Source organism: Triticum aestivum, chromosome 7B (genome assembly GCF_018294505.1).
Source record: "Triticum aestivum cultivar Chinese Spring chromosome 7B, IWGSC CS RefSeq v2.1, whole genome shotgun sequence".
In the NCBI taxonomy this organism is placed as follows: Eukaryota; Viridiplantae; Streptophyta; class Magnoliopsida; order Poales; family Poaceae; genus Triticum; species Triticum aestivum.
The window spans coordinates 456,094,901-456,108,726 of record NC_057813.1 but is presented as its reverse complement, the minus strand read 5'-3'; the positions used below and the strand labels follow the sequence as shown (position 1 = coordinate 456,108,726).

Genomic DNA, 13,826 nt, shown 5'->3' with positions numbered 1-13,826 from the left:
TTATGTACATGATCGACAATATTTTCAAATACTTTTTCAATTTTTTAAAAAAGAAATACTTTCTCAACCTTTATATATATATGATCAACATTTTTTGAAAAACTTGTTCAACATTTTTTTTAAATACTTGTTCAATATTTTCAAATACTTTTTCAAATACTTTTTCAACCTTTTTTATTACTTATTCAACATTGTCAAATACTTGCTCAACAATTTTAATACTTATTCAACATTTTCAAATAATTTTTCAAATACTCGTTCAACAATTTTTAGCGCTTATTCAATATGTGTCAAATACTTTTGGAGATTATATATATATATATATATATATGTGTGTGTGTGTATGTGTGTGTGTGTGTGTGTGTGTGTGTGTGTGTGTGTGTGTGTGTGTGTGTGTGTGTGTGTGTGTGTCTATAATTATAAAGAAAAGTACAAAAATAAAGCAAAAAACGAGAACAAAGAACAGAAAAAAAAAATAACAGGTCGTGGCCACCCGCTCGGTTGGCCCGGCCCATCTAGGCTCCCCCAGACGCGAGGCATCCCCCTGTGCTGGCTTAAGAATTAGGGGTTCCCGCCTATGCCCCCCTCACGATTCACGTACTAAGCTAGCTGATTGAGCTATGGACTTTAAAGCCTTTTTTTAACTCCTTGGTGGTTCCATTTTTAAGCAAGTAAATGATGGGCTATATAGTTTACCTAGTACGAAGGACGCACAAAGTCGCCCCCCCCCCCCCTGTCATGCTTGGCTCTAGGCTGTCGCCCTTCCTGCCCCGGCCAAGGGTACCCTGGATTCAATGTTCCATCTAGAGTTGTGACTACTTATAGATGGTCTGCAGTTGGACACATACACGACTCAGCGGTTAGAAATTAAAACTGACCCCCACATCACCTTCCCAGGGGCACACGGAAGGCGACATAGGGCAATTACCATCGCCACTGCTTGCCTGCTCCATCTTTTCCTCCCTTCTCGCCACTAGGCAAAGCCCCATGCAGCGGTAGGCGTCCCTTCGTCCTCTTCCCTCTCCCCCTAGAACCAGACCCGAGCATGATACACCACCATTCATGAGGTCCTCCCATTGTGCCAGTTGGTGGCTACCGGCCCAGGGGTGGGTGGTCAGGGCCGTCATGAGGGTGCATTTGCCCCGCCATGGGTGCAACGCCCAGGGAGCAAAGCGCATGATATAGGTTGCTGACCCGGGAGGCCGACATGGGAGTTCGATTGGTGGGCACGTGCGAGTGCAGTGTCCCTCTAGTAATTCTCTCCAATAAAAGATAAACTCAAAGAATAAATCATGCAGTGGTGATAAAAAATGCATGAAGTAGAATATCTATCTTAATATATTATGATGCAAAATGCATGTGTTACCTACACTCTTCGTCGGGATGATATTTAGACTGGGACAAAAATGTCCGAAAGTGTGCTTCAACCAGCTCTGTGTACAACACTCGCCTATATGTGCATCGTGGGGCCACAACCCACTTTCCATCGACAGAATTGCTTCATGACATAAAGCAACAATTCTCGCAATCATTGGCTTAGGAACAAGCCAATTCTTTTTTTTACATAAAAAAAGCTGATTCTTCTTAGAGGAGGGAGCTGGTCACGAAACCCACAACAACTGACATGGGGGGCCCACCTGATAAGGTTTAGATCGAGAATGAAGCGAGGGGCATGGCTGATAATCCTAGACTAAAGCCCATCAATATCGAGGCCCGGTTACTCTAGAGGGTTCGTCTATGCCTGCTTAGTGCAAGGTGGAGGTAGCATCGCGTCAAGGACACATAGAGTGGGCCGGCCCATAAATGTGCCGACAATATCTTCCAATTTTTGTTCGTTCCTTCCTTTTTATGTGTGTTTATATTTTCAAAAAATATTCTAAATACAAACATTCCAAAACTTAAGCTTACCAAAATTTTCTTAAAAAGTGTGCATTTGGAGAAAGAAAAGACGGTGTAAAATTTTTGTTAGCATCAATTTTATAAATGTTGACAACGTTCCAAATTTTGTGACTTAGAAAAATGTTTAAAACATATTCAAACAAGTTTATTTGAAAAATATTTAAAAAATGGTCAAACACATATGTTTGAAAACTGTTTCATGTGTAAATTCAGATGTATACAAAAAATGTACAGCGTGTATGCAAAAATGTAGACATGAAAAACATAAATTTTGAGAAATGTTAATCATGTATTTACAGAATGTTAGACATGTATAAAAATGCTCCTAGTGTTTGGAAAAAATGTACAAGGCGTATGGAAACAAGTAGACATCAAAACAAAATTCAAAAAGTGTTAATCATGCATTTGAAAAAACAATAAACATGTATATAAAAAATGTACCAAATGTATAACATAAATATACAAGTGTATGAAATTGTTTTACATCAAAATCGATGTTTGAAAAAATGTCAATCATGTACTTGAAGTTTCTTAAAGGGGTATTAAAAAAAGGTTCTATATGTGTACGGAAAATTTATAATGTGTATGGAAAAGATATTGTGCATCGAAACCTAAATTTGAAACAATTCTGATCACGTATGTAGAAAATGCTCAGCCAGTACACAAAATAAGTTTTAGATGTATATGAAAAATGTTAATTGTGTATTAAAAACCCCAACGAAAACCGTCAAAAATAAACAAAAAAATGACAAAATCCTAATGAAAGCCGAGAAAAAACCAAAAAAAAGAAAAACCAGATGGGAAAAAAATGCAAAAACATGGAAACAAGGAAAACTAAGAAATACACAAAGAAAACCAAGAAAAAATAAACAAAATCAAACAAAACAAAGAAAAAAATAGAAAAAAAACCAACAAATAATCAAGAAAGAAACAAAGAAAACGAAAAAAATGTGAAAATCAAAGCAAATTGATGGGAAAAAAACCTGAAGTAACCCCAGGAAGAAACAAAGAAATGTGAAAGAAAAACAAAAGAAATGATAATAAAAACAAAGAAACCCGCAGCAGCGAACACACTAAACAGCGAACGAAAGGTAGAAATGTGCTGGCGCCACACGAATCTTCAGATGAGACGGGAGTTACTCTCGCTATAAGCAAGATATAGTTGTCGCCTACTCTAGAATTGTCATCATCTTGGGAAATGAACAACACATCATTCACCTCTTGTGCGTGGGTGTATCGTCTCCCTCTCCATCACAAAACCCAAGAATTCACCATAAAAAGAGCCACGAGAATTCACCCATCCTCTGTGCAAATTCGTGTTATGTCAATTGTGTGTCGTCAATTGTGTCACTGGTGCGCTAGTTGTTCTTATCAGATGATGAATGGTAGGGAAGATCTTTTTTTAGGGCTGGTAGGGAAGAGTTAGGCATGAACCTGTTGATGTGGTTTCTCATTCATGTCTAAAGAATTAATTATCGAAGCTGAAGAAAAAACCACTAGGATGCAGAAACGTGGTGAAAAAAAAATGTAGCTCTAAATCGATGTATGGCGAAAGGGGAGAGACTAGTGTAAAAGCAGCACCTAGTGTGCAAAAATAGAAAAAAACAGTGACATCCGTCGGATATTAAATGGATGTCTCAGATTCAATGCATGTGAGTCAGTGGAGCTTCTGTGCATTTTATGAAAACCCCCTTGTATAACAGTTATCCACAAAAAGATCCCTCCACCATGTTCCTCAAGCTGGATCTCAGACATCCATTCAGAATCCGATGGATGTTGATGATTTTTCTATTTTTGCACACTAAGTGCTTTTTGTACACTAGTCTCTCCCTGGCGAAAGTGCTATTGTGAGAGCGAGCTCACATGCTCTCAGAAGAATAGCAACAAAAATAGTAGAATCTTTTTTTAAAAATGGTTGGTGATTTTCCTACACGCGTGCAAGTTTTGCGATGGAATCACATTTGTGGATGTGTCAGCAAAAAAAGCCAAAATCAATGTTCCAAAATGCTTCCAGAAACACTCTTTTTAAAGCATCGATTTTGTCTTTTTGCCGGCACCTCCATAAATGTGATTACATCATAAAAAATTGCCCGCATAAAATCATCAATTTTTATTGACAAAATATTAGATTTTTTAAATTTTTTGTTATTTTTTTTTGATTTTACTGTTAATCCAAACGCCATGTCCTAGCCGGCAATAATAACACAAATAGAGAAAATTTTAGACGAAAAAACACAAACAAGCGAGGTATGGAATGCACTAAACAATGACGTTCTTATTGAAAACCAAGAAAGAAACAAAGAAAATTGATGAAAAAACAAAGAAAACAGGGGAAAACAAAGAAACCCGGGGAAGAAACAAAGAAAACCAAAAGAAAAACAAACAAACAAACAAAATGGCATCAGCGATCGAGTGAGGGTGAACGAGAGGTAGAAATGTGCCGGCTCAGTACTATACGCCGCACAGAAATCTTCAGGCAAGACTGGAGTTACCCTCGCTATAAGCCAGATATAGTTGTCGCATGCTTAGAGGTGTAAAAACCAAGACCAACCCGGGCTAGACTAGCCTGTTGGCATTTTTTTATAGAAAAAAAATAAAAACCGAGACCAACCTGGGCTAGACTAGCCTGTTGGTATTTTTTTATAGAAGAAAAACTCCGTGAGCACCAAACGCTCACTTGACCACTAGTGGGCTGGCTGCGAACTCCCGCGCATTGCCAACAGAGCTCAGTTCTCATACTGAGGTGTCAACGTCTCCAATCCGGGGAAATGAAGGACGTGCGTGCGTCATCTCCCTCTTTATCCGAAAACCCAAGAATTCACCCTAAAAACCCCCAAGAATTCGCCCATCCTCTGTGCAAATTCGTGTTATTGCAACCGTGTGTCCTCAATTGTGTTGCTGGAGAATGTGACACTACACCGCGCTAGTTGTTCTTATCAGATGATGAATGGTAATGAAGAGCTAGGCATGAAGAATCCATTATAAAAGCTGAAGAAGAAACCACCAGGATGCAATAACGTGGTGAAAAAAATATGTAGCTCTAAATCGATATACAGGCGATAATCACACATAACACAAACAGAGAAAATTCGAGGAGAAAAAAAGCACAAACAGAGAAGGATCACAGCGAGGTCTTGGATGCACTAAACAATGATGTTCTTATTGAATCGCATAAGGAAACTCAACTGAAGAATTCTCAAACCCCACCAACTTCACAACATCACATTTTACAGATAAAGGAACATGCATCATCCAGGTGCTACAGCTTCGATCTGAACCAAACAACAGGATGTTCTTCACATCATCGAGACATTCGTGAGACTGCCCACCACGTACGCACTTTTATGTTGCCGAAGGCATTATGGACCCGACGACTCTTCCCATGGCTGGCTTAGTAGTCGTTGCCGGCGACGGAGCTGTGGTCGTCGCACATGTACACGTACCGGTAGACGACGCCGGCGAGGCCACCGCCGATGAGCGGGCCGGCCCAGTAGATCCAGATGTTGGTGAAGTCGCCGCTGGCAACGGCGGGGCCGAAGGAGCGTGCAGGGTTCATGGACCCGCCGGAGAAGGGGCCGGCAACGAGGATGTTGGCGCCGACGATGAAGCCGATGGCGATGGGGGCGATGGTGCCGAGGGAACCCTTCTTGGGGTCGGCGGCGGTGGCGTACACGGTGTAGACGAGCCCGAAGGTGACGATGATCTCCATCACGACGCCCTCAAAGGCGCCCACGCCGGAAAGCCCGTGTGTAGGGGTCGCCTGAGAAAGAAAACAGTCAGTATCAGTGTCGTTCGTTTTCGTGGTCCGCCGGCCGGAAAACGCGCCCATATATATGGGCTGATGTTACGTACCACGCCGGTGCAGAACTGGACGAGGAAGGCGCCGACGATGGCACCGAGGAGCTGGGCAACCCAATAGAAGATGCCGGTGAGGATGGTGATCTGGCCGCCGAGGGCGAGGCCGAAGGTGACGGCAGGGTTCACGTGGCCGCCGGAGATGTTGGCGCCGATGGCGACCGCGACGAACAGCCCGAACCCGTGGCATATCGCCACGGCAATCAGCCCGGATGGGTCAAGGGGCGCGCCGCCGCTCACCTTAGCTGCAATTATTAACTTTCCGTTAGCACCCAGGTGTCGTCGTTCACTTTAGCCATACGAGCAGAGCATACATGACAGAACTCACTGTAGGCGATGGCAGAGCCGACGCCGGCGAAGACGAAGATGAGGGTGGAGATGAACTCAGCGATGTAGGCCTTGAAAGAGGCCAAGCTGAAGGAGTCATCGAAGCGACCGAAGGCGATGGAGCCCGGCATGGTGGCTAGAATGGCCGAGGAACAGAACTGGGAGGATGAGAGGTAGAATGTTGTCGCTTAGAATACGGATCAGAGACTCGGCCACTGAGCTTTATAGATGGGCTGAGCGGCTGTTCAGTTTGAAATAAGATAAAATGTGTGCCTATTTTTGGTGTTAGGTTCGTGTATAATATAGATCAAATATGACCTTTGTGCATGTTACCAGGGATACTTAGGGCATCTCCAACGACAATCCACAAATTTCCTCCGAGACAGAAAAAACCAGCCCGCAGACACGCATGCGAAAGGCCGTCATTCAACACTATCCGCATACGTTTCAAACAACTTTTCAACTAACCGGATGAAACTCATGCAAACGCGGCAGATTTTCATATAAACCAGACGAGATTCATGCAAACAAGCAAGATTTCATATAAACATACATGATGAAATTCACTACATTTCGGACATATTTCAACTAAAATTGGAACTTGTTCGACTCTAGAGGTATACAACCTAAACTAAATGATCGCCGGTGCCTGTCCCCCATGTCCGGCCATGAGCCCCGAGAACTGAAGCTTCGCCTTCTTCAGTTCTGCCTCGACGCACTCCAGCTCCGCCTCCGTAACCTCCACCTCCGGAGCCCCAGGAAATGAAGTTGTTCGTCTCCACGTCGCCATCAAGCGACTAATGGACCGACGATACTCAGCCCACCAATCTTGGCATCGACGAAAGGGGAGGAGCGGTGGCCTTCTTGGGAGCCGAGTGGCGATGACCTACCGTGCACAACACTCCTCGCTATCGGCGGCGCCAGCGGACGTGCCGACTTCATGGTCGTGGCAGCGGGGCGCGACCTCGGCGGTGGCGGCGATGCCGTCCTCGTCGGTCTTGCCCCACACCTCGTCTGCCGCCTAGTCAGACTCCTCGTAGGCGACCTCCAATTCAGCCTGACGCTAGCGGTACTGCCAACAGGAGAGGGAGGGTCTCACAGCCGGCGCGGTAGGATTCGAGCAACGCCGCTTGCTCCACCAGGTACATGTCCGGCATGATTGCTTGTCGGCGGCGAGCTGCTCCTCCGCCTGTTAGTGCTCCTAGAGGAGGTGGTGGTGTAGGCGGCGGCGGCCTTTGCCTCCTGGAACTGCTCGTCCCGCTCATATCGCACCATGTCCATGTAATGGGCATGGGTCTCGCCGATGGTCATGGTGCAATGCACCGGCGAGGATGGCGAGGACGAGGACGGTGGCGTGGATGAGGAGGATGGCGCCGGCTCGTCGCAGGCCACGTCCTCCATTGCGAGTCATCGTCCTCCAGCAACAATTGCTGCCATCTTCTTCTTTTGCTCCGACATCAGCCCGTCCTAGAGATCTTTCGAGCATGAGGAAGCCATGGGCGAGTGGTACGAAGAGGGAAAGGGATCAAAGGCGGATGACTACGGCTATGACCGGGGCAGCCGTTTATATAGCAATGGTGGGCGGCGGAGGGACGGACGGGTGGCGCCAGAGTAGCAGCCTCGACAACCGTGTGTTATTAATGTGGGCGGCAGGTGGACGGACAGACGACCGTCGTGTCGTTTCAACGCGGAATAGTTGCCCACACCGGGAAGCGGCGCGGGCGGCGTTCTCTCAGCCGGTACGCCGCTTCAATGCCGACGCTAGTGAGAGGTCGCGTCCACTCTGGTCGGGCATGAATGTGGCACTGACGCTGTAGAGCGGTGCTAACCATTTCAGGCAAGAAGCACTTGAGGAAGAGGGAGGGGGTTTGGGTGGGCCAGGGCGGTCAGACGCGAGCATGGCATCGGTCCAGACACCCGTAAAGCTTCCCACATTTATCTCTGGGTCGCGGGGTGAAACACGTCCGGACCGTTCAGCGGACTGATACAGAACCACGTTGGATGACTTCTGCAGTCTACACATATGCGGCGGTTTGAGGGTCGGCATTGGAGATGCCCTTAGGATAATTCTAGCTGATCCACTATACAAAGGTGGAGGATCCGGCTGAGTAAAGCTTAGTAGAGTATATTTACTCTACTAACTTTTGGCCGGACCCGATCCCATAAATATAACAGAGTATAATTTTTTTTTCTAACTTACAAATTCCAGTTTACATTGCAAATACATATTAGCACATGTATGTAGTTGTAGTGGCCTTTGTACTAACCCTACCATCCCGCAGGACAATTCTTTCTGGTCCAGTGCATATAGTCAAGTGACCCCTGCATCCCTAACCATCCTCTTGCTTCACTCTGCCGTTAGCCTCTAGATATCTTCCTGTAACATCCAAATTGGGATGTTATTCATAGATCATTCATATGCATCCATGACTTATTGCATTGTTTTGCTTGCATTTTGATCCAAGAGGCCTTAAGCAACTCAAGGACCAATTTGAGAGAGTTGGAGGTTTCACGAAAATCCAATTTTGATTTATCAAAATTTGGTAATTGGATCAAACTGTTTTGCAAAATTCTTTTCCAAATATTTTAAAACAATGAGAGAAAATAATACGACTTCTCCAAATTCAGTAGAAAAATATTGAAAATTAAATTTTGAATTTTTGGAGAATTTATTGGATTTTATTCGCTAGTTTATTTATTTGTTTGCGTAGTAATTAGTACTATAATGTTTGTTTTTAGTTTAGGCATTTAGGCCTAGAAAAATGTTCATGAGGTCACTAATAAGGCCATATAGCTATGTGATTTTTTCTGAAATTTTTAGGATTTTATTTATATTTATTTTGTGTGTTTTAGTCTGTGGAAAATTTGTTTTTTTTAAAAAAATCGGGCCGACCGAACTGGGCCGCGCCCAGCCCAGCCGGCCCAACAGCCAGCCGCCTCCGCCGCCTGCTCGGGACAGAGTCCCGCAGCGTCACGCGTCGCCGCCGAGGAGTCCGACCCGGACTCCCAAGTCCGTCGCCGCCCCGCCGCCCCTTCTCCAAGCCGAGCCGCCCCTTTCTCCTCTTAAATACCCCGCCCCGGCCCCAGACTCTCCTCACCTCGAGCCGCGCCGCCGCCAGCCACTGCCCGCGCCGCCGCCGCCGCCGCCGTGTCGCGCCACCGCTGAAGCCGCCGACCCCTCCAGCTGCCTCGCCGGAAGCCGCCATCGCCGCCCCCCGAAGCCGCCGCCGTCGAGAACAGGTATAAAACCGATCCGGTTCGCCCGGGTTTTTGCGGTTTTTGGTTTAGTTTTGGTTTATTATTTTAGATCGGTTATTTAGCGGACGTTCGTCAGATTAGTTTCTGTAACGAACGAAATTCGTTAGATTGGGTTCTGTAGCGAACGTTTATTCGGTAGTTTTTTTTTAGTTTAATTTTTGGCCAGGGACCTATCCGCGAATATTTTCTTCGTAGATTAGCCCCTGATATTTAAACCTTCGTAACTTTTAGTTCGTTTGTCCAAATTAGACGAAACCAACGCCTAAATCTTCATAGCGATCCCATCTATCCAGTAGACCAACTTGAACATGATTTTGACAATTTAAAATTTGAGTTTAGTTCAGATTTGAATTTGAACTTGTTTTGTTTGTATCTTGAGTTTGTAGCTCCGTTTGAGTTGATTCTTTTTGCAAATCGTAGCTAATCACATGTACTTACTGTTAAGATCTAACCCACATAAATATAATGCTGTTAAAATTCATTCTCTGGTTAATTTAGTTATTTGCTTGTTTTCAAGTTCTTTGGATCTTTTCTTCAATTTCTCTTTGCACCATTTTCTTGATTGCTTATGTATGCTATTGTTTGTCTATGCTAGATTTTCCGGAGTGCAAAGCTTGTTACTACAAATATCTAGATTTTTCCGATCGTCGGCAAGGCAAGTTACACTTTGATCATACTTTTCAATACCCAGTTTTTACTATGCATTAGTTTTTCCCCTCAAATATTTGCATGAGTAGGATTGGGAACATGTGGTTTGGTTGTAGTTTATGAGGTAGGAATCTATTACCTTTGATCATCCCGGGAATATACGTTATGTTCATATATTGCTTAGCCATGCTTGTAGACGGGGATTGGATCGTGATGTACATGGAAGTTGTGAGAGATAATAATTTTTGACAACATTAAGGTGGCTACTTTAATACACATCTGGGTGGATTCGTTGGGGCACCTAGAGAAACCAGTGCTTGCCCATGGGAATCCCGGAGTACCTGTGTGGTTTTCCCTCGGTTCGCCACCCAGGCTCAAAGGGATCATATGATATTTCATACCTAGAAACTTTCGTGTGCAGCCACAAGCCATTATGGGCTCTGGCATAGTTGAGTAAGTTGTGTGAGCTCTTGAAGAGGTGGACTAGCAGATGTAGGGGAAAGTAGGTGTACCGGTCTATCCAGAGAGTTAATGCTTCAGAAAGACTATGTCTCGATCTTCCGATCATGGATGCGGTCGAGTCTTGTGGGTAAAAGTGCGCAACCTCTGCAGAGTGTATAAACTAATCATGGTTAGCCGTGTCCCCGATTATGGACATCTTGAGTATCTAGAAGTGGATATTATTGTTGATCTCATCACTCTTTAATTAAAGTATTGGGTTTAATGATAGTACTTGGTTAATGTTTGGATTTGAGTTGGAGGAACCTTCTCAAATATATTTTTTTGACAGCGACAGTAGGAGAGGCTCCCACTGACTTTTGTATTACTCACAGGGATACAGTTACATGTGTTTTACAATGGGTTTTCAGCCCCCCCCCCCCGACCATATAAGCTAGAACCAGCACTAGTGATCTAAGTTTACAATGTAATCAGACATGAAAGGATGAAGTTCCTCTCTACAATTGTGGATTACCAGCTCCAAAAGATGCTTGAATCTAGCCAGCCATGCCCTGAAGGAATGCTGGACCCCTCTGAAGTGCTGGTTGTTTCTCTCCATCCACAAACTCCAAGCAGCAAGCAAAAAGATATCCATGAAAAGAGGCTGCCTCCAGCGCTCCCTACCTCCATGTAGCAAGGCTAATCTGTTGCCCCCCACCGGCCAAGACATTCCAACTCTACTCCAGCACTGTTGGCTGAAAGGGCACGAAAAAAACAAGTGCTCCGCTGTTTCCTCTGGAGGGTTTTGGCAAAGCATGCAGGTGTAGGTGTCACCAGCGACAACAAAATGCCTACGTTTTAACATGTTTCTGGTATTCAGACGATCCACAAGAAGCAGCCACCCGAATAGTTTGAACTTGATCGGGCTCTTGGCCTTCCAGAGCGAACCAAACGCATCATCAGCCACGACCTGTTTGAAACAGTGATCGTAGTACTTCTTGGACGAAAAATGCCCGAGCGTGCATTCCCAGACATCGCAACGGTCAACAGCTACACTGACATGCGCCGATCCTTGCTGGATCTCTCTGATCTCCTCCCTGGCCCGGACCGAAAGCGGCAGGCTAAAGATCATGGTTGGGTCTGTTGTAGTGAGCACCTTAGCAATGGAATCATCCTCATTCAAGAAGAAAGAGAAAGCCCGCGGATACATGTCCATTAGTGTAGCGTCATCTCCATCAAACCAGACATCTTTCCAAAATAGAGAGCTTGAACCATCCCCCGGGACGACCCTGGTGATTCCCCGAAAGATCCCGCTGAGTTGCATCGCGTCCTTCCACCAGAATGAGCCCACCGCATCAGCAGTATACGGTACCTTGTTTCTGTAATAAGCATCCCAAACCAGCTCAACCCAGGGTACACCATCCCGGTTGTAGAATTTGAATAGGTGTTTTAGGAGGAGGGCAACATTCTGTGTTTTAATATTTATAATACCAAGGCCTCCACAATGCTTTGGGCGACAGACAAGCTCCCAGGATGTAAGAGAGTTGTTTTTGACTCCATCTTCAGAGTTTTTTGCCCATAAGCAATATCTTCTCAGTTTGTCTAAGTGCTCGATCACTTTGGGGTGCAGTTTGATAGTGCACATGTCATATATCAGGATCGAAGTCACAACCGAATTGACCAAAGTTAACTTGGCCCCTGACGACATCAGCGACAAGGCAGTTGACATTTTTCTCTCAATCGCGTGCACCAACGGCATGAGGTCAAGAACACTTGGTCTCGTCGTCCCCATGGGGAGGCCAAGATAGGTGAAAGGCAGGGAACCAACGGAGCAGCCGAACACCCTAGCCAAATCACAGGCCTGCTGATGATCAATGTTAATGGGTATAAGCGTTGATTTATGGAAATTGATCTTCAAACCAACGGAAGCCGCATAATCTTCCAAGATTGATTTCATATGGGCAGCCTGTTGAGGACAAGCCTGCATCACCAAAATCGTGCCATCCACGTATTGTACTACAGGGAAATCACCCGCACTGTTGCGAGGAAGCCGAAGTTCAACCTGACCACGAATAAAAGCATCATTGATTGCAGCTTGGAGGAGGTCAGTAGCAAGGACAAAAATCAGAGGCGAGAGAGGATCACCCTGCCGTACGCCACATTTACAGTTGAATTTTCGACCAGGAACTCCATTAAGGAGGAAAGAGGAAACCCCTGAGCCAAAGATAGATTCCATCCAGCCAAGCCACTTGTCATCGAAACCCATGTGCTTCATGATCTCTAACATTGGGGCGTGTTCGATTGTGTCAAACGCCTTAGCAAAGTCCAATTTTAGCAGAATTATCTCCCGCGTCGAGGTATGGCACTGGTGAATATATTCAAACGACCATGCCAGGCAATCCTGAATAGTCCTCCCTTTAATGAAACCATATTGGTTTTTGTGGATGATTTTAAGGATGACTTTCTGCAGCCTGTTAGCCAAGATCTTTGTAATGATTTTAAGACAACAATTCAATAGAGTAATTGTACTATAATCATTGGCAGTTTCCGGGGAGGAGATCTTGGGGATCAGGGTGATGTAACCCTCACTGATGTTGGTGATATCCAACCCTCCAGCATGAAAAGCATGGCAAAGATCATAAAAATCCGACTTGATGATCTGCCAGCAACTCGTAATAAAACAACCGTTGAACCCATCAGGGCCAGGGGCTATGTCGTTTGGCATTTCCTTAATAACAGCATCAATTTCTTCATTAGAGAACGGTGCTGACAGTTGATCTAGCCCATCGATCTGACGAATGATTTTGGATAGATCAAAGTGCATGCTAGTGGGTTTAGAAGAACCCAAACGTTCTTTATAGGTTTTGAAAAGCACCCCCTCCTTGCCAACATGATCATGGATTTCCACATCATCATCTCTAAGCACGGCAATAGCATTGTGCCTATATCTCTCCGTGGCCAGAGACTGAAAGAGCTTGGTGTTCTCATCAGCAAACCTGAAATATCTGACGGTACATCTTTTCCTCCAATAATCATTCTGATATTTGATCAAAGTCTGAATATGAGATTTCAGAATCTTCCTGAAGTTTGACTCATGGATGTACAAAGGTCTTTTGTCTTCAAGGTTATCCATCACGGCCAGAGTCTCATTACTGTTTTGGATCAAAGTTTTAAGCTTCGAGACACCCCTGCTCCATCTCTTGAGATCATATCTCAGTGTTTTAAGCTTTTTACAGATGCGAGAGGCAGCATTCGGGGCATAGCAAGGTTTAGACTAGGAGGTAGCGACGACCTCGTTAAACCCTTCAAGATTAACCCAGAAATTCTCAAAGCAGAAAAGCTTGGACCTGGGAATATTAGACTGAATTGTAACCACACACGGGATATGATCAGACACCGGT

General features: G+C 44.9%; 1 protein-coding gene across 1 annotated transcript; it reads right to left on the bottom strand.

The window, feature by feature from the left end:
- Positions 1-5,038: 5,038 nt before the first annotated feature.
- LOC100037531 (probable aquaporin TIP2-2) lies at positions 5,039-6,344 on the bottom strand. The gene is made up of 3 exons (XM_044575276.1): positions 6,083-6,344; positions 5,752-5,999; positions 5,039-5,659 (listed from the first exon to the last, which is right to left on the bottom strand). The coding sequence occupies exons 1-3, from the start codon at positions 6,210-6,212 to the stop codon at positions 5,291-5,293; spliced, it is 747 nt and encodes a 248-aa protein (XP_044431211.1). The 5' UTR covers positions 6,213-6,344; the 3' UTR covers positions 5,039-5,290.
- Between the last annotated feature and the right edge of the window lie 7,482 nt (positions 6,345-13,826).